Below are 19,768 nucleotides of genomic sequence, written 5' to 3'. Positions count from 1 at the left end.
AGCTATGCTGTGATTTCCTGTAGACTCTATTAGTTTGCTGTAAGGCAAAACAGTATCAAAAACCTTAGAGAAATCATGATCTGTAGCTTCTATCGTCTTCCTCTTAAGTAATTTGGTTATCTTATCAAAAGGAAATCAGATTCTTTTTTCTAAACAAATCTGTGCTGGCCGGTTGTTACCTCATTAGCTTCAAGATCAGGGCTACTCAAGTAGCAGACTGGTCTAGATACACACTGGGATTAAATTTTGGCTGGGCCTTGCCCAGAGACAAGATACCTGGTGTTACTCTATGGGATTTCAAACTTCCTGCTGTCTTATGGAGCTACTGCAGCCAAAGAATGTTTTCAGAGCTACGAGTTATAGAATTACCCAGCAAATTTAGGCTGCTTTAGGAAAAGAAATAGGAAAAATAGTCATGCTCTAAATGCTGTAATGCAGTTATTGGTGATTGATGACTTGTTCTCATGTTTTTCTGCCTGCCTCTCAAAACTAGCATAAGACTTCATACTGTGACCAGATCTGACAACTAGCTGCTGCTGGAAGGGTTAATTGTTGATATCCTCTGTGCTTGTCTGGCCCCTTGATGAACAGCTAGTTCATCTAGTGCACTGAAGCGAAAGGTTATTCAGTAAAACCGGCTCACTAAGAGGTCAAACAAGCTCCAGAACCAGGTTGACAGTATGGGAGGAAGGAACAGGACTAACTATTGCAGAAGTAAACACCTGCTTTAATAGCTCAGCTTTATTGTGAAACCTTTGGGTGTTTGATCAAAAACATCTAAGGTCTTTCTTCTGTTTGCCTGACTTCAGTCTTCTGTGATCTCACCTTTCTACAAAAGATCTCTGCAGTTATTTCTCATGATTCAGTAATTACTTTGGCTAGTTCTTCCAGGAAATTCAAATCAATGTTGTCATGTTCTGCTGACTTGAATGCATTGAACTTGTATAAATATTTAACTAGTATTTTTCTTTTCTAGCCTACACTTCGGACTCCTTGTTAAAAATTAATTGCCATAAATATTTCTCCTAATTAATTTCCTTATGAAGATTTGAGCAAAGACATTTAATTGTGCTGTTGTCATCTCTGCCTTTCCTGTTAAATAGCTGACTTAAAGTATCTCTTTTCTTCTTTTATCTAAGTGTATATATAGATTTTTTTTGCTGGTTTTCTGTGTCCTCTGTCCTCCTTATTTGAAGTCTAAATGCTGTTCTGTTCTTCTTACCTGCAGTGATAAGTTCTTGGTTATTTTCATAGGTTTCTTTTCAAAACTTCCGTATAGCTAAAAAGTTCCTCTCTTTATTTCCTAATAATGGTTTCTTTTGATAACTTGCATTTCTCTCTAACCTTTCTATTTCAGTAGCCTTCTATTGCGCTTCAGTTGTTTCTCTTCCTTGCAAGCTTTAGCCTCTGCTGAAGGGAATTGTTTTCATGTGTTAAATTTGTGATGTGCTTACAATAAAGGATATTGCAGATAAACCATTTTAGGAGTGAAAAATACTCTTGAATTAAGTTGAATTGATGTTGTAAACCATTGGGCAGGGAGTTATATGACCACATTATTACACTCCAGGGTCCAGTCCAGTCCAGGGGGACTGAAATCTGAAAAACTAGACAAATTACCAACGTTCTGACTTTCTATTTCAAAGTTGAGTATTTTTTGCTTGACGTCCTTGAGAACAGAAAATGACTATTCCATGAAGATAAGTCTCCATTTTTAATCAACAAATGCGGATAAAGCTTTTGTTCTACTTTTGAAATGCCTTTTAAGAATTCTAGTATGCTGCCATTCATTTTCCACTGCTGCTTCAAATATGTGTGTGTTGATTTAGAAATTCATAGTATTTGGTTATTACCAATTAACATTCTGTAGCATTGAGCACTTGCCTTCACCTATGTTTAGAATTAATAAACAGCTACTTAGGATGCTTAGTGTTAATAAGTCTGCAAATGATGGGCTACACTATCATTGCAGGCAGAAGATGGAAGGAAATTTAACCTCCTCATTAGCATCCAGAGATAGGTGAGCAATTTGCTGTCCATGCCTCTGACTCATCAGAGACTCTACCAGTCATCTTTCCATCTTAGCTTCTGGATGCTGAATAGTTGAGTAACTTCTTGCTATACCTATTGGGAAATGACAGCATTGAATTAATTTTTCCTGCAGAAGAATATTTTGAAGATGAATCTTGAAGTGACAGTGTGTTTTAAATATCTTCATTTTAAAGCAAGTGCATTTTAAATAAAGTGTCAAACAAGGTCTGAAATGGGGGACAATAGTGATAAAACATGTTTGGAATTTAAGTGAGGCTCTTCAGACCTGCATAGCAGTTTCGCTCCTTTTTTCAGGACACTTTTAGCTCTTGTTGCCTCTTCAAACCTTCTTGCCATTTCTTTATTTTTTTGTCTAGCAAAACACCTGTTTTTTCTTACCTATAAGATGCTTTGCCCTTTTATCTCTTTTGCCTTCATAAGAAAAACCTGAGGGTATTTTCGTACATCAGACACAGTAGCAGGGTTTTTTCCCAAGTGATTGCTTAGCATCTGTTTTTGCCCTCAAATTGTAGGAAAAAAGTTTTTGTTCACCCTTCGCATGTTGCTCTGATATTTTGTCCTCTCTTCCAACCTGCTCTGTTTAACCCACCTCTGTCCTTCTCTGCTTTAAGCAACAACAGTTTATTCTCCTACTCTCTGGCACAAAAAAGCTAGACTGTAATTAGTATGTTCATCCAGGTTTTATGCAGCTATCCTAGGATATGCTTTAACTGATTAAATAGAGTATAAGTTGTAATTCTTGAGAGACTTGGCTTTTTGTTTGTTTTTGCAGTTAGTGCCCAAGACCGATTAAGCTGGAGGGGTGAATTTTTCTAGTGCCCACCTTACATTGTGTTAGGAAATTCCAGTGTGACTGGTGAAGAGGGGCAAAGGCATTTTTGCTGTTTGCAGTTCGAGTGTTACTGCTGTGGGAGAGTGGAGAGGAGCCTTGAGGCTGCTGTTGTTTTACTCTTGGGACTTTAGATATGTCCTGACAGAAGGCCAGATGGACAGGTCTTAGCAGGAGCCTATCTCTATGAGGATATAAGACAGGAAAGAAGTAGTCTGTGGCACCTAGAACGCATATGAGAAATGCTGTGACACAGGTACCTTAACAGCAGCATTGCAAGTGTTCATCATGCTGTCATTTGATGCCCCTGCACTTCATATCCTTATTAGATTTTTCTTTAATTTTTTTTTTTTTTTTGGTTCATCTCTGCGGACCTGGTGACAGCCTGTGTCCCTTCATCACTGGTAGACTTCTGGAAACCCCATGGTGGAGGAGGCTTAGCTGATTTTATCACTGCTTCCCAATCTGTGCTTTCTGCTACAGTCTCCAAGGGGTTCTGACACTTGTAGCAATTGCATCACTGAAAATCTTGGTGCAGTCAGTCCTGTATTGTTATTTGTCTCTTTGTGAAAAGGCGTTTGTGATTCAAAAAGTGATCTATAGGTGTTCATTAGACAAAATTGACTGTGTATATAGTGCAAGAGAGTGATATGAAAGACCCCAATAAAAATACAGCCATTTGCTTCTACCTCCACTGTGCTCTTGGCATTTATCAGCTTGACTTTAGCCTTTCAAAATATAGAGAGTACAAGGTTTTACCTGCCCTGTTCCCTGTGCTCTTTGAAACAGACTTATTTTGTCTGCCCTAATATTTGAGTTAATATAGTGTTTGTTGTTTGGGTTTTGTTTTTTTATTTTTGAAAGGCTAATTTCAAGGTTTTAGTTAAGCTGCAAAACAATTGATGAGATTACATAGAGGACAGGATTATATAGAGAAGACCACAGACAGATGGGTGTTTGAAACTTTTGGCTTCCTTGAGTTCTGTCAGATCCTGTCCTGCTTGCTTGCGTTACTAATTATTATTATTTTGGGTTGACCCATAGCCAAGAAAAGCACGCAGGTTAGAAAAACTGTATTACAGCTCGATCTTGAAGTAGTTTAATTCTCTTACTGATCACCTTATATGCCTCTACATAAAGATAAACCAAGGAGCAGGTGACACTGAGAGGACAGTCATCCTTTTTGCTGGGCTGTCTTGGCACTGTAGTTCTTCCTTGGGGACTATGTAAACTGAACTTGTGGATTCCTGCGTAAGACATTGAATGTAATTGGGTGTCACTGCAGGCTGTCTGTCAGACTAGCATGCTGACTAGGTGAAAGATGAACCCACTAAAAAGGCACAACTTCTTATTGGATCAGTACACTGAATGGGTTCATCTTGCAGCTGCGTAATTGCTAGAGCATCTTCCAGGGAAGCAGGAGGAATGTACAGCTGGAAGCAGGGGCAAGGCTGCCGCTTCTGCGTGCTTCCTCCTCCATCCCCACCCCCTAATTTATGGCAGATTCAGTATAACATGAAACCACATGCTCTTGGTGTTGACACAGGCACACCTTGTTATGGTCTTTGCCCCTCCATTTTCTTGCTCATAAAATTGAGATAGTATCTCTGCAGAGTCAAAGTTCCTGTCCTCTGAATTTCAGTGCTGTTGCATATGCGAAGTGATAATACCTAAAAATGTAAGAGTGAAAAGTTGTAACTAGTAATGCCATACTGTTTTTTCTTTTTTCCTGGTGCTATTCTATTCTAAAAATGTAGGTCTTTTTAATCAAAGTGATCTGACAGCACCATAGTGAAAAAGATTTTACTTTTTTTTTTTTCTAAAATGAGTTTTAAATCTGAGTTAACTAGTGGTAGAAATCTAGTCTGCATTGATCATCAGGAATACTATATCTTTATTTCGCCTCCAGTGACAATCAGCTGCTTGTATAGTCTTAACCAGCATAGTGGTTACACATGGAAAGCAGAATATATAGGAATGACCTATCAAATGTTACTTGTGATGATACATGAAAAGGAAGAAACATTGCCTTCAATTTTTTTTTAGATTCCAGACTGAATTTTTAGGGTTGTTCAGAAGTTACAAGTGCTGATGGGGAAACCCTCATTTGAAATAAAGCAGTTTGTGAAGTTGTAGCCACTTTTAACTTCTTTAACCTTGAACAATTACTCCATTTTGAATTTGTGAAATATTTGGGCAGGGTGGAAAGAACATTTTTCTTCCCTTTCCTGTGCCCTTCCCTCGTATTTTTGTTGTTTTCCAGCTTGTAGTTGGGAGTAGAGAGATATTTGTAGCTGGGAAAGTTAGCACACAGCATAGACTTTTCTTACTGCGGTGCTTGTCTGGTAAGAGCAGCGTACTTCTTTATTCCTACTTGCTACTTTCTACTTGCCAGTTAATAGTATGCTTGGATATTTTTAAGGAAGAAGAAACCTTTGCACTCATTAAATGTATTTTTGGCATAAATATTATTTCATTACTGTTTCAATTTACTCACTGTAACATTTCTGGAAAATTAATTTTCTTCTTATTCTAGGCAGACATTTTTCCATATTGGCACATATGTGAAACCCTTCCAGAAACCAAGTAGTACTGTATTTTATTTGGTGATTTAATTAGCAGGTTTGAGCTTTCTTATTTATTCGTAACATTTTGGGTAGAAATAATCTTTTTGTCTGACAAAGTTTAGTTTTTTTTCTTGAAAGAACTAAGAGGAGATACAAGAGTTGAATGTAGATTTACCTTCAGTTGAGCAGTGTAAATGTGAAGCACTGTATAAATAGCAATTACTGTTTATCTTGCTGGTATTATCATCTTGTTCTTGAAGCACAGAAATGAAATAATAGCTTACGGTAAGGAAGGATGTTTGTTTGCTACATCTCTGTACCATCTTGACCATATTAATGTCTCTGTTGTAGTCCAGAGGAGTTGGGCACTCACCTGATTGAGTATATGATTGAGCTACAAAGATTTTGCAAGCATAACTATTCTTTAATTGTGTAATTTGAGGTTTAAAAAATATGTCGATCAAGTGATTTCTTAACTCAGAGTTACTGGCTTTTTCCTGCAAAGGAAGGATGGAATCTTACTGATCCTGAATCAACTGCAGAAAACTTCTAAGATGCTTCTTAATAATCCTAATCCTAGTTTACACATTGCTTCAACTGTGATGAAAAATCAATATTTCTGATTTTTATTTCAGTCTTGATTTTAAGTATTGTATACTGCAGCCCCCCTAAATCGACCAGTTAAGTACAAAGAACTTTAGAGGAAAACAGCAGTCTTAGGTTAGCATGACTATCTCCTTGTCATGCTGTTACTTGGAATAGATTTGGTACATTTTGTGACCTCATGCTTTGCTTCACTGCTGGCACCACAGTGGCCCTTGGATATCTGATGTGCCTTCGCTCGTTTACATGAAATTAAGTTGATGTGTTGTGGGGTTTTTTGGTGTCTTTTTAATAAGGGTTTAATAAATAAAGTTAATACTGAATTAACAGCTCCTGGCTACTTTTAGAGTATGCCTGCATCAGCCCAAGGTCTATGACTTGTTTCAGGCAGAATTTGCAATGTGATTGACTGTCCATTTGGCTTGTTGCTTAGGCTGCTTGGATTATGCATAATTCTTAAATTTCATGAGACTTCAGGAAGGCACCAGGACCATTTCTCTAGTGGTACCACTCCTCAATTAGAGTTTGCATTCCAAACACAAAACCGGTAGTGTTACTTAAAATTGTGTAAGTGTAACGTCTTCAAAAGTCCGGAAGGCTCCCAGGTATCTATAACACATGTGGCTGTGATAATTGGTTTAGTATGGTGTGTTGTAAGGCTGCTCAGGGATCACACATGCACTGTGCTTTATATTTTTGACAAGTCAGCAAATATCCTTAATACGATCCATTTCCTCCCCCTTGCCATTCTCCTGAGATTCTCTGAGTTTAGGGTCTGGTGTTTTTCTTTTTGTACTACTAAACTCCTGCACTGGTTTTCCTTGTGCAGAGCTGGTGAAAAGTGGACCTTGGAGTGGAGCAGCTGCTGTCTGTTAATAGTCTTGGTCCCCTGTCATAAGACTTCATCAGTCCTGGTAATGAAATTACAGATCTGACCGAGTGACTTTGTTGCTAGGCTACCTGTCCTCTGAAAAGCCAGTTTTCCTCAGCTTCGTCTGACCTTTTTAATGTACCGATTGCTGATTCAAGTACAATCATTAAACTTCAATATCCTCTCCATAGTTCCTAATCTCTTGGATATCTGCTGGAAGCCTCAGTAACAGAGGTGAATATGCAAGTGTTTCATGTTGCAGTGGCTTCTATAACAATACATTTATAACAGGAATTCTTAAATTGCATGCACAAAGAGATTCTTTATTTTCCAGATTTGTGGATGATAATAGACAGATTCAACAGAAGTTTTGAGTTGGGAGGATGAGAAGATGCTATTTTATATCAGAAGCAATTTTTTTTTTTTTTTTTAACCCGACAGCAAAATACAATAGTTTTGTCTAACCTTCCTGTTACACACTTCAGCAGCCTTGTTTATGTTTTTACGTCAATCAAAATGCCAAGCATTTGGGAGCAAATGGGATTCTTGGGGGAAAAGGGTCTTTGGGGACTGACTTCGGGTATTGTGGATCTTTATTGGTAGAATGGGCAATTTTGAGACAGTCCTTGATGAAGAAAAATGAAGCTAAACTTCACTGTTGTAGAGGTCTGGATCTTAAATGGTCAGAGGCGAGGAGGCTGTCCTGAAGAGGTATTTCTGCATCCATCTCCTGTGCGTGTTCAGACTTCGGTTTTGCAATGTGGAAAGTCTGGCCTTTAGTCTCATCTAGTACTACTGCTCTGTATATTGCATTCTCTGAGCTTAGCATAGGATAGAAATGGTTTTTGGAGCCAAGATCTTTCCCCATTTGTGATAAGTACGTACCAATGCATGCCTCATCCTAACACAGTGCATCACAAACAGGAATTTTTTCTGACCTGTCAGTAGTTGGTCTAATACTGGAAAAAACCCCAAAACCTTTAACTTTTCCCTATTTTCTGTCTCTGTTGAGGCTAAGTAAATTTGTTTTTTCCATAAAACGGTCGTTTTGCTTATATGTACAGCATGTAAGGTACTGTATGCACAGCTGAGTTGGAGTTGCATAAGTACTTGGCAGATGTCCAGTGTGTTTCGGTTGCATTGCTAGTGCATTGCCAGGAAGTGGCAATGCAATGTCAGAATGAATAAGTACATTTGGGTTTTTTTAAATGATAGAAGTTTTAGATATCTCTATTTATGGTTGGTTTTGATGTATGTAAGTATTACATATGAACATATGTCTCAGATTCCCATTTCTAGTAAAACCTTTAGATTCCAGAATCTTTGTAAACTAAACCACTTCTGAATATTACAGTGGCTTGTTTTCTGAATTAGATTAAAATGTTTTTATTTTTAGAATGCTTGCTGTTGTATACTGCTGTAGGCTATAACTGTTGAAGCTGCGTGTGGAATAAAACATAAGAATGGAAAAAAATACTGGGTTTTGACATTTACCGAAGAAAAATCCAGTTTTAAAACGTGTTGTTGCTAACTGTGACTGGATTCATGTAAAAATGACACTACCGTGTTACCTCAAACTTTGTGCTGTCTTGATTTGTTGGTTCTTGGTCCACTGTAAACCTTTTGAAACAGCTAGTATAGTTTGTATCCACTTGGTAGGACTCAGGGTACCTTATGGATAATATGTCCCTAAAGGTAGGCTCAAGGGCCTATGGAAGTGGCTTCCCAGTACGGATTAAAATGTAGATCTGGGAAAGTGGCTTAAGCCTTTCACTTACCTGCGAGCTGGGGAGATTGCATTGATTTCTACCAGGAAATCTTTCTACATTTGTTTATTTCAGTGTTTCACAAGATTGGTTAATGTTGCTTAAACACAACTTTGATTTTACTGGCTTCTTAAAGCTAATGGTGTAACTCCATTGTTCTCTCAAGGATGATCTTCCTTTAAAAAGTGATCATACTACTTTCCTGTTTTCTTAAACTCTGTTCATTCCTGTGGAATGAGACAGTTGCCTTTAGAATTCGTCTGATTAAACATAATGCACTTTTCTTTACAATATGCATTATTGCATATATTATGATTTGTTAAACTTCGTAGTTATCATTAGTTCTTTGCAATATTTCTAAAACTTACAGCTGCTTTTTGCCTTCAGAGCCTGGGATGGGAAATGCAGTTACATAGTTGTAACTAGAAATAAGGGAATTGTGCAGTTAAATCTCTTAGTTTACTTAAACCTTGTTCACAAGGCACAACACTGTAGTAAAACTGCTTGGTTAACTTATTTTGGGGAGTTAACAGAATTTGAGTGTGAATGGCTTAATGTTTTGATGATCCGTAAGAGGAAACATATATGTGAAGTGACCATGAGTAATGAGTTTTTGGAAGTTTTAAAACAAGCTTGAGGTTTTTATGTAGAATTTGTGTCAGTTGTTGTTAACAAAAATCAAATGGCAAGTTCAGTCATGAAGGTGAAAATAGTTACAAATTCTGTGAAAAATTTCAAAAGTCATATTAATAGGGCTGTTATGTGTTTGTTAATCTGTAGTATTCAAATGCCAATATTAATCGTGCCCACTTCCGGAAGAAATTGTATTAAATTATATTTTAATGCACTAATTAGATAAATTACTGGAAAGCTGCTGTTCAAATAGAAGACTAGTTTGTGTATTCCTAGGTATGCACTTGAATTCTGATATTTTTTTAATCTATTGCGCTTGAAGATTGAAATTAAAAGCATTCATTACTCTAGTTTTTGATGTCTTTGAAGTGAGTCACTCAAATTGCAAATTCAAATTTTATTTTTGCCAGTTTTCTGTATAAAACTGAAGGTTTTCAGCTTTTACATTATAAGTAATGTGAGCAATAAATAACCGGAGCTAATACCTGTTCTAAGGATTTAACTTGACCTTGACATGATTTTCATTGATTTTTTTATGAGCTTTTCTTTCTTCTAGCTTTCCAAGACCAACTTCTCCAATAACAATGATTTTCGGGCTCTTCTGCAATCTCTTTATGCCACATTCAAGGAATTTAAAATGCATGAGCAGATTGAAAATGAGTGTATCATTGGTTTACTTCAGCAACGTAGCCGGACAGTGTACAATGTGCACTCGGACAACAAACTCTCAGAGATGCTTAGCCTCTTTGAGAAAGGGTTAAAGAATGTAAAGGTAAGTAGACTATAAGAAGGACTTGTGTCGAAGGAAAACATGCTGTGATTATTTTACCTCAACTTTTCTTAATATTCTTTACAAATAAACCAAAGAGGAAGAAGAAACATTTGTGGTTTCTTCTTACAGTAGTGAAAACTTTCCAGTCCAAACCAAATTCTTTTGCCATTCATCACAGTTACTAAATTTCTAGTAAAAATTCTGTAGAGGAGTGTATGTTGTGACAGAAGTCCATCACTGCATAATCGGAGGTGTTTTGGAGAGGCAACATGGAAGTTTCACATACAAAGACTGCTTTCTGCTAACTGGTCGAAACTGTTCCTGAATATAGAAAGAATGATTTTTATTAATTTGTTAGGAAACCAAGTATCTTTTTTTGTGGCACATAGCACTGTATTATTGTCACAAATGGAGATGATTACAGGACTTAAAGGCATTGTTTTATTCTGTTAGTGAGTCATGTACTCCTTCCAGTAATAGGTTGCTCAGTAATGCTGTTAATGTTTCAGTCCTCAAGAAACTCTAAACGGTATTTCTCCAGCTGGCTTTTTTCACAACTTAAAGTTGTTAAATTCTTCTCCACTAGAATCCTACTTGAATTCTGTGCCTTTCCTCTGGGGCACCCAACTCAACTCCCCCTTCTGCAATCTTAAGAACTACAGTCTCCAGTAATAATTTGACATCCTATATTACATATTTAGTTCATATTTTCAGTGAGAAAAATACTAAATAAGCAGTTGATTGATTCCATTTTATTGTCCAAGGTTGGTTTTGACCTGGGAATCCTGAAAATAATTATTTTCCCAGTGCATATCAAACCTTAAAATTTGTGTTGTTTCCATTAATGAATTGGAAAATGAAGGAAGGTGAAGGAGAGGGGATATTTAACGCTTGGCTTTGTGTTATACCTTCTCTGATAGGATGCTAGTGTTATTCTGTTACTTGACTAATTAAGTGTGGAAAAACATATTTCTCTCGCTCTCCTAAGATACGTTAACTGTTTAACTTTTTTTGAGAGTCTAGCTAGTTTAATTTAGACTGATGACTTAAGCTTTTTTCTGTAATAGGGTTTCTTGATGTTGTAGAATTTTGAAAAGAAAAACTTACAACATTTACTGTAAGAGCTATGAGGAACTTCAATATGTTGCAATTACTAGGCAGACCAGCTTATTAGTGTCACAGAGAACAAGCTGACATTGATAGATGAGGTTGGTCTAACTTTAATATTTAAAAGTCAGTTACATCTTTATTTAAGAGTTCTTTCTATTTCCAAAGTAAATATCTATAGAGCATGGCTGACTGTAAATTCTGATTATAATTTGGAAGGTGGAATTCTAGAATAACTAATGAAAAATGTACGCTGTTAAAAAATGAAGTGGAACTGCTGTATCCTAGAATAATTCTTAGGCAAAACATGCAAACACATTAGTGTGTTGCTACTTTGACCTTTGGGTGAGACTGTGGATCGGCAGACTTCAGTCTTTGCTCCAAAGTAAAAATATGATTAGACAAGTGAACTCATATCTGTTAATGTCAGGCAGGAAAGGAATACTTTGTTCTGCCTAGTAACAGGCCAGTACAGACTATCAACTTGTCCTGAAACTTTGTAAGTGAACACATTCTTACCATGAAATAGAGCAAACATGCTGCATGCATGGGGAAACATAATGGGCTTTACTGTGAAACACTGGTTTATTTAAGTTCAATCCTTGAATGAATGGACAAGATTAGGTAATAGTTAAATCTTTGATTTCTTCCCAGAATGAATACGAACAGCTAAACTATGCAAAACAGCTGAAGGAGAGATTGGAAGCCTTTACCAGGGATTTCCTTCCTCATATGAAAGAGGAAGAGGAGGTAGGTAAAAATTTTCCTTAAATATTAAGCTGATCTTCCTTGGGGTTTGGAATGACTGAATAGAGACAAAGGGCTTAGAGGTTCAGTTTTTTTCACAATTCTCTGTTTTTATTACTGTGCCAATTTGCATTCGGGACTGTGCTGTCATTGTTCTATTCTCTGACTGCAAAGTCACACATTCTGAAACAGTGAATATATTGAAAATTTGATTAAATTCTGGCCCTTTAAAAAAATTGATAGCAAAAGTCCACTGGGGCTGGAGTTTGTTTGCAGCAGGTAGTTATTTAAGGGGATGTCTAGCAAAACTTAAAGGAAAAAGAGAAGTCCTGTAAACCAGTGCTTCATGACTCAAACTGACACTCCCAAACAGCCTCTGACCTATATATGAAATGTAGACTAGTACTGCCAGTCTGGTGATTTATGGGTATCTGAAAACTGGGAAGCATCTTCTGGAGAGAGGAAATCTTCCGAAGTCTGTCCGAGAGGAATACTTTCTCATGTTTTCTTCCTTGCCACTTTGCCTTCTGTGTGAGTACCTCGATAAGTTACAAGTTTAAGCAACTTTAATCACTTCCCTTTTCTTTTGGGGAAAACAGTTAAACAGCTTGCCTGAGATCATGCAGTGATCCATTGGCAAGCAGAGTGTTGGAACTGAAAACTTCCATGGTCCTGTCCTTAGATTCACTTAATGTATGACATGCTTTACTTGGAGATAATTTGAAACAGGCAATTCTGTGTTGGTAGGTCCATGTAGCATTGGCTATCTGTCTGCACTGGACTTTTTTTTCCCTTTTTCCTTTGCTTTAGGTTTTTCAGCCAATGTTGATGGAATACTTTACTTACGAAGAATTGAAAGATATTAAGAAGAAAGTAATTGCACAGCACTGCTCACAGAAGGAGGCTGCAGAGTTCAGGGGTCTTAGTAAGTGGAATCAAGCAGAAGAGCTTCAGAAAGTCTTCAAGTATTCTGTGGATGAGAAGGCAGATCAAGGTGAAACATCTAATTAAAGTTAAAGTAATTTTCAAACTGCAATTTTAATCTAAAAAGCCTTAGCAGTGACATACCTAAAGTTACATATGAGCAGATACAATAGTTCTTATAAAATGGGAATTTTTTCAAATGAATTTTGACACTTCAGGAACCTCTACTGTTTGATACAGGCGGCTTGGCAGGTTGTAAAGTAGATAGTACTTAACTGTTTACTTGTTTTCAGCCTTCTTCCTCTCCCTTCCCTCTCATGGTAATATTTGATATAATAGACAGAAATGATAATTTCTAATTTCATACTTCCATTGAAATTATATTTTCTATTTGCAGACGCTGCATTTAATTCTTGGTTTTCAGGACCGCTTTGTAAGCTTTTCTGTCAATGGTTTAATAACACAGAATAGTTAGCCAACTGACAGTATTTCCGATTGAAAAGCAACTCACCTTCACCAGCTCCACTGTCTAACTTCCTGGGCCTCTCAGGAATCAGAAAGGAAGAAAACTCTGTGTGTAGAGTAATTGCAGGGGAATGAATCTGTGAAGCATGCGAGTATGTCAGATGAAACATGCATTCTGAAAGTGGATATTTAATTTGTGTTTGTCTGTGACTACCTTTCCTGATGAAACTTAGAATAAATGAATAACTACTAGGTTAGCACTTTAGGCTTATTTTATGATTGCTGAAGCAGCCCAAGTTGTCTGTGTTTACAGTTTCCACTCTTAACTAACAAAGAAGAGTTGATGCTTCAAAGAAAGGGAATTCATGTGCCAAAAGTGTAATACTGGGGTGTGAAACTGCTAAGTAGAACAAGCCCTCATGAACTGACTTTGTGTGTTGATAAGATGTGGTGCTCTCATTAGAAAAACTTGAAAAACTACTCTGTAATCAGTTTTTTTTTTTTTTGGAACTTCTCTGAACTACTGAACCGGTCATTTTCTGCCCTCCAGGTGAAGCCTTCAGAAAAGATCATGGTCCATGGTGTGATATATTATTGAGTCTGAACAGATGAATGTGACAGAAGTAGCATAATGGCATTACTTGCTGTTAAGTCTAGCTGGAATAGCAGTTTTGGGACAGTGGTAATTCTGCAATGGTTGTGTTCTGGACTTTAGGGAGAGGCAAAAATGGAAGAAAATAACACAGCTTGCAGTCCTCTACAGTTTTATCTGCATTTTAGTGTGAAATTCTCTGTAGTTTACCTGCAGCGACTTGCCAGGTATATGAATAAATATATTGATTCATCAAGTGAAATTGTATTTAATTATATTTTTTTTTAAAGTAGCAATACATTATCACAGGGTAAAGTTATGCTCACTTTTGAAACTTCTTTGCAAAAAGAAACCTGATGCTCGTCTTGCTGTAAAGTCTTATGTACTTTTTGTGCTAAATTTAAAAATAAAATAATTTTGGAAATAATACTAATTTGGGAAACCTGCTATTTCTAAGGACTCCTGAAAACTATTTTAGAAAATTTTTTTTCTCAAGTAAATTGTCCTTAAAGCATCAAAAATTCTCTTAAAACAACAAAAAACCCCACTACCCAAAGCACTAAATTTGTTATTTTATGCAGTTCGCAGCTCTCTTTGTACTATGGCGATACAGGAGAGCTATTAGAGATGGTTCCTACTGCTGTCTGTTGAAGTATTAATTACAATGGCCAAATTTTAGTCTCTAACCTAATATTTACTGTTACTTTACAACCTGAATGGTTTGTCACCCCTCAGAAGTTAAAATTAATTCTGTGCTACAGTTAAAGCTCCAAATAAAGTATGAGACAGCTGCAAAGAGTTAAGCATGGACTTCTTGCTGTGTCCCAGTCAAGAGGCTGAGCGCTGTCAGTGAGAGTGGTCCCAGCTGGTAGATTCTGTGTGCTAGTACTGTTTCCTGGGAATGTGGCAAAGCAGGTATATATATCATCTATGACAGAAGACGTTTTAAAAAAGCATTTGATTTATAGCAGATACTGCTTTCATCTTGCTGTGGTTGAGTAGCAGCAGTTTACTTTTGTCCAGGGCCTTAATGGACCCTAGGGGGGTCAGGATTGAAAAAAACTAGCCAGTTGAGAAAATGGCCAATAAAAAACTGAGCTGATTTTTTTGTTTTGTTTTGTTTTTTGTTTAAGGTGTTATTACAGTGAAAGCTTTTTAAAGCCAGTGATACCTATTTTTTCAACTCTTGCCAAACAATTGTTTAAAACTTCTTCAGACACTTTTTTCGTTGCCCTAGTCAAAATGTGAGTTCCACTACTATTATTTAAAGTTATGAGTCTCTGCTTCACTTAACACACACTTTCTGTATTTCAGAAGCTGAAGTAACAGGGCACACCACAAATATTACTAATCTTCCTCCTGAAGTAATGCTGACCATTTTCAGTTACCTTAACCCCCAAGAGTTATGTCAGTGTAGTCAAGTAAGCACTGAATGGTCACAATTGGCTAAAACTGGATCTCTCTGGAAACACCTTTACCCTGTTCGCTGGGCCAGAGGTAAGTTAAATTTAATTTTTCCTTTGAAAGTCTGTCAATTATCAGAATTCGAGTCTATAAAAGAGAACTTTTTAGTATAGGCTGCCATGTATGATGAACCTGACAGCTGAGCATGCTGGAAGCTTCTAGCAAAGATAGTGCCCTGGAACTTGGTTAAATGTTAAAAATCCCCAAAACATACTTCCATCTTGTAGAATTAAGAAACTAAAAGTTGTTTTGGTTGTAACTCATGAGTAGCTCTTGTATACAAAACTGTTGATGAGTTTTACTGAGGTTTGTTTGCTTGTATGAACGCTAACATGTATATTCACTAATACATGTTAATTACGATTTAAGAATCTAAGGGGTTTTGAAGTATAAATGCTGCTGTTACATCTGTATCAGTAAAATTTTTATTTCACTAGGTTACTAGGTAGAAAGAAAATACATAACTGCAGAATGGAAGTTTGAAACAAATGGAATTCTAAGATTTCCTCACAATCTGTTCTTTTATATAAAAACTTCAAAGAAAACTGTATGAATGTTAGTTTTAGTATTGATTCTTTAGATATATTACTTCAATAACTTGTACTGCAGTAAGGACTAAGTGGTTTTTTATAACTTCTGTTCCTCAAACTCTCCTGTTAATTAGAATTTCCTATTGAGAAGTGTAACCTTTGCAAAGTACCAGTTCAAATAGACAAAATACTCTGTATTCCAGTGGGGCCAGTTACAAGTCATCAGAGTATATTTGTAGGTTTAAATACTTCAACTTGTATTTGTTCATATTTATGTGAGTATTAAACAATCACTGGAGTATGACATTGCAGGCTTCACAATTGCTGCCATGTCAGTGTAGTTGAATAAAAAGACAATCCATGCTGTTTAATAAGCTGTATTGTATGTGTCTTTAAGACTTAAGAGAGAAAGCTAACAATATATAACTTATATTCTGAGATACAGACAAGCTGAAAACTTCTTTCTGGCCAGACCTTTATGGCTTCTAAAATATGTACAAGGCAGAGAGAAGTTATATGGCTTTTGGGTCTGAATTAATTTTTTTGGTTGGATAAATATTACTGAAAATAATAGTTTGGTCCCTGAGCTGCAAAAGACTGAATGGAGAGGAGAGGTTTCAGAGTTCAAATTGTTAAATTTTCATCTAAAACCTAGTTGTCTCCATAAATCAGTGCTACGCAAAAAAGGTAATTGGCAGCTGCTTAAAATGTCTTATTCCTAAACCTGGTTTTGGCACAACAGGAAGCTAGTGTCATGATGTACTGTCTATACTGCTATAGTTGTCTGTGCAGAAGTACTCTAACCTGGGTAGAAGCTTCTCAAATGGGATTTACTGCCAGAGGGGAAAAAAAAGAATATAAAACTACAGGCTTAGTTAAAAATTTAACCTTTTGGGTTTTTTTCTTCTAATACAGAGAGGGCTTCTGACACTCTTTATGCATTATAAAGATGGGTTAGAGAATGAGAAATGTTACCGAAACATTTTGCTTTGCAGTTGGTTGACAGTCAGTTAGGATTTCATTGTTGCTGTGTTGCTCCTAAAAGAAACCTTGTTCCTTTAGATACCATTCAACAGGGGTTGCTGTTGCTTTGGGGGTGGTAGGATCCCTCCGCAGTGAGAGGGTAGAATAAGGTGTTTGTTTTAAGCACTGAAGGAGGCAGCAGACCTGCTTATAGAGAGCCCAGCACTACCAATATACCCAAACTAAAAGTAAATGAATGCCTGTGCAGTAACCCTCAGGGAGAGCGGGTGCCCTACCAACTCAAACAGTGGAGCTGTTGCTGATACTCATGTTCATCCAGATGTTCTGAAAAATTATTTATCTATTGATTTGAGTCATACGTATGTTATAATTGAATATTGTATAGCTGTTTTAAGTAGGCTACTTCTGGAACTTGGATTTCTTGATCCAGGAGTTGTCACGTGCAGTGACTGAAAACAGGCCAACAAAATACATCCCAGTTGACTGTATATTTGTGAGATTCCAGAGTAAAATGGAAATGTCTTAAACCAAGTGTTATACTAAAAGTTGATGGTTAATTTATCTACTTAAAGAACTACTGAGATTACTGAAAGAACTTCAGCACCTATATGGTCCAAATATTCCATAATAGTTTCTGGGTTTTTTGCACTCATATTGGTCCCTACTAAGAAAATAAGGACAACAGGCATGTCTCAGAATAACATAATAGGCTATGAGTTCTGTAACAGTGCTGAAACTGTTACAGGAGTCTTGTGAAGCTTTAAAATACAGATCAAACAAGAATTATGTCAAGGTTCAGTCAGACCTTAGTTGAGATGAATGCAGAACTCCATATATAACTTCAGGTCAGGTCACAGTATACTGAGAAGTTAACATTGCTATTTTCTGCAGTGATGAGAAGCTTGTCTTAACTTTTTTTGCCTTTCCTTCTTTTTTGGGGGTGTGTGTGGGGTGGATAGGTGATTGGTATAGTGGTCCTGCGGCAGATCTTGAGATGGAACCTGATGAGGAATGGGTGAAAAACAGAAAAGATGAAAGTCGTGCTTTCCAGGAATGGGATGAAGATGCTGACATAGATGAATCTGGTAGGTAAATTCTGATTGTGGTGATTCCCCCCCGCCCCCCAAGATGACACAGTTATAAGAAATAAATGTATCAAATGGAATATTTTCTGTAAAATTGGTTTAAAATCCAGTTTTTATCATAGTTGATATGAGTACATTAAAATAATGACAAATGCAATAATACTTATTTTCTGTCTAGATTAAATGGTTACTAAGCCAAGTAGACTTACACAGTAAAAAAGAACTTGGGATGTTTTGTCTAGCAACCACTTAAGGTTCCTGAAAGGATTGCTCTTTTTCCTCATCTTCATGTCATCCTGACTCCCAGCTGGGTGAAAAAAAAAAAAAAAAGGAAATGGAGGGTGAGGAGGGGGAGAAGCAGGCAGCTGGTTTTAATGAGGTGAATTAATTCTTCTAGGAGAGATGAACAAACATGAGTGCAGGTAGAATAAGAGTTACAGGGATGTGTTGAGTTAGGAAGGAGGTAAAAGCTAGATTTCATCTCTTCAGGAAGTTTGGATGAATCATCTTTCATCCTAATGCTTTCTACATTAATTTAAAATTTGTCTTAAGCTGTTATATCACAAGATACGAAACATCCTTTGAGATAGTATTTCAATATATAAAGCAAATTTGTGGAAACAGCTGCCCCAGACAGCCCTGAGCAGCACATAATATGTAGTAAATATTTTGCCAAGTCCTTTAGTGATAATTTTCTGTTAAGACTCTTACCGTTTTTACTTGCTATTGGAGTTAAACTCTTCAGCACTGTCAGAAAGACAAGCAGGTATTTTTTAAAGATGAGGCTTAAGTAGGTACTTCCCGAAACTTGGGCCTTCTTAAGCTTTCTTTAGCTTCCTGATTACTTGTTTGGAGTTCATATTGTCATCTTACATCAAATGACTCAATATTTTAAATCTTTCTCTTCGGTTTTATTTTGCAGAAGAAGCAGCTGAAGATTCACTTGCCATTAATATAGCACAAATGGAAAAACGTTTACTTCATGGCTTAATTCATAATGTCCTCCCGCATGTAGGCTCCTCAGTGAAGACATTAGTATTGGCCTACAGTTCTGCAGTGTCTAGCAAAATGGTATGTAATTTGAAACTGGCATTTAATAATTGTAGCTATGCAGCCTCTAATTAATAACTGATGTGCTTGAGATTAAAACACTTGGGTAGTGAAAATGAGTTGCAATTCAAGGAAATGTCAATTCATATGTTGTCTGGCTTGTTTCTTTACTGATTTTCCTTCCCTTTCCTTTTCCAGGTTAGACAGATCTTGGAGCTTTGCCCCAACTTGGAATATTTGGATCTCACTCAAACTGATATTTCAGACTCTGCATTTGAAAGGTTAGTTAACTGTTGTTTCCTTTAAAAAAAAAAATCCAGCTTTTTGAGGGGGAAAGTATTTAAACATGTCTTAGTCCATTGCCAATGAAGAGAGAAATCACATTCAGGATTTGCACATAACTGAGAACTAAACCAGAGTTAACAAATCGCTGAGGCATGTAACTTTGTTAATGTCCATTTAAAATGCTCTGTCTTCACTATTGGATATGTATTACCTATCAATCTGTAGCTATTCTTAACAATAATTGTGTTTTGTTCTAGTATTAACAACTTGAAATTGTCCATAGATTATTGTGGAGTCACTCAGTTATGGTAGTTCTCTTGGTCCAGTGTAGTTGATAGGGTCTGGAATACTGCTGTTTAAGACACTGATCAAATGGTAGGCAAAGCTCTAAGGTTTAGGTGTAGTAACTGTGGATTCCTGAGTTTTACTTAAGCCTGCAGAA

The 19,768-nt window shown here is 36.7% G+C and overlaps 1 protein-coding gene across 3 annotated transcripts in view; it reads left to right on the top strand.

Annotated features, from left to right (window-relative positions):
• FBXL5 (F-box and leucine rich repeat protein 5) overlaps positions 1-19,768 on the top strand; it is a 36,020-nt gene that overhangs the window by 3,437 nt on the left and 12,815 nt on the right. For all 3 annotated transcript variants that reach the window (XM_074865805.1, XM_074865804.1, XM_074865803.1), the window contains exons 2-8: positions 9,878-10,093; positions 11,855-11,950; positions 12,758-12,941; positions 15,243-15,425; positions 17,866-17,991; positions 18,914-19,062; positions 19,240-19,322. In XM_074865805.1, the coding sequence (XP_074721906.1) occupies positions 9,878-10,093; positions 11,855-11,950; positions 12,758-12,941; positions 15,243-15,425; positions 17,866-17,991; positions 18,914-19,062; positions 19,240-19,322 (1,037 nt within the window). The remainder of the gene's footprint in view (positions 1-9,877; positions 10,094-11,854; positions 11,951-12,757; positions 12,942-15,242; positions 15,426-17,865; positions 17,992-18,913; positions 19,063-19,239; positions 19,323-19,768) is intronic.

Source organism: Strix uralensis, chromosome 4, assembly GCF_047716275.1.
Source record: "Strix uralensis isolate ZFMK-TIS-50842 chromosome 4, bStrUra1, whole genome shotgun sequence".
Taxonomy (NCBI): Eukaryota; Metazoa; Chordata; class Aves; order Strigiformes; family Strigidae; genus Strix; species Strix uralensis.
The sequence above is the reverse complement of the archived record's forward strand: the minus strand, read 5'-3'. Positions and strand labels throughout refer to the sequence as shown.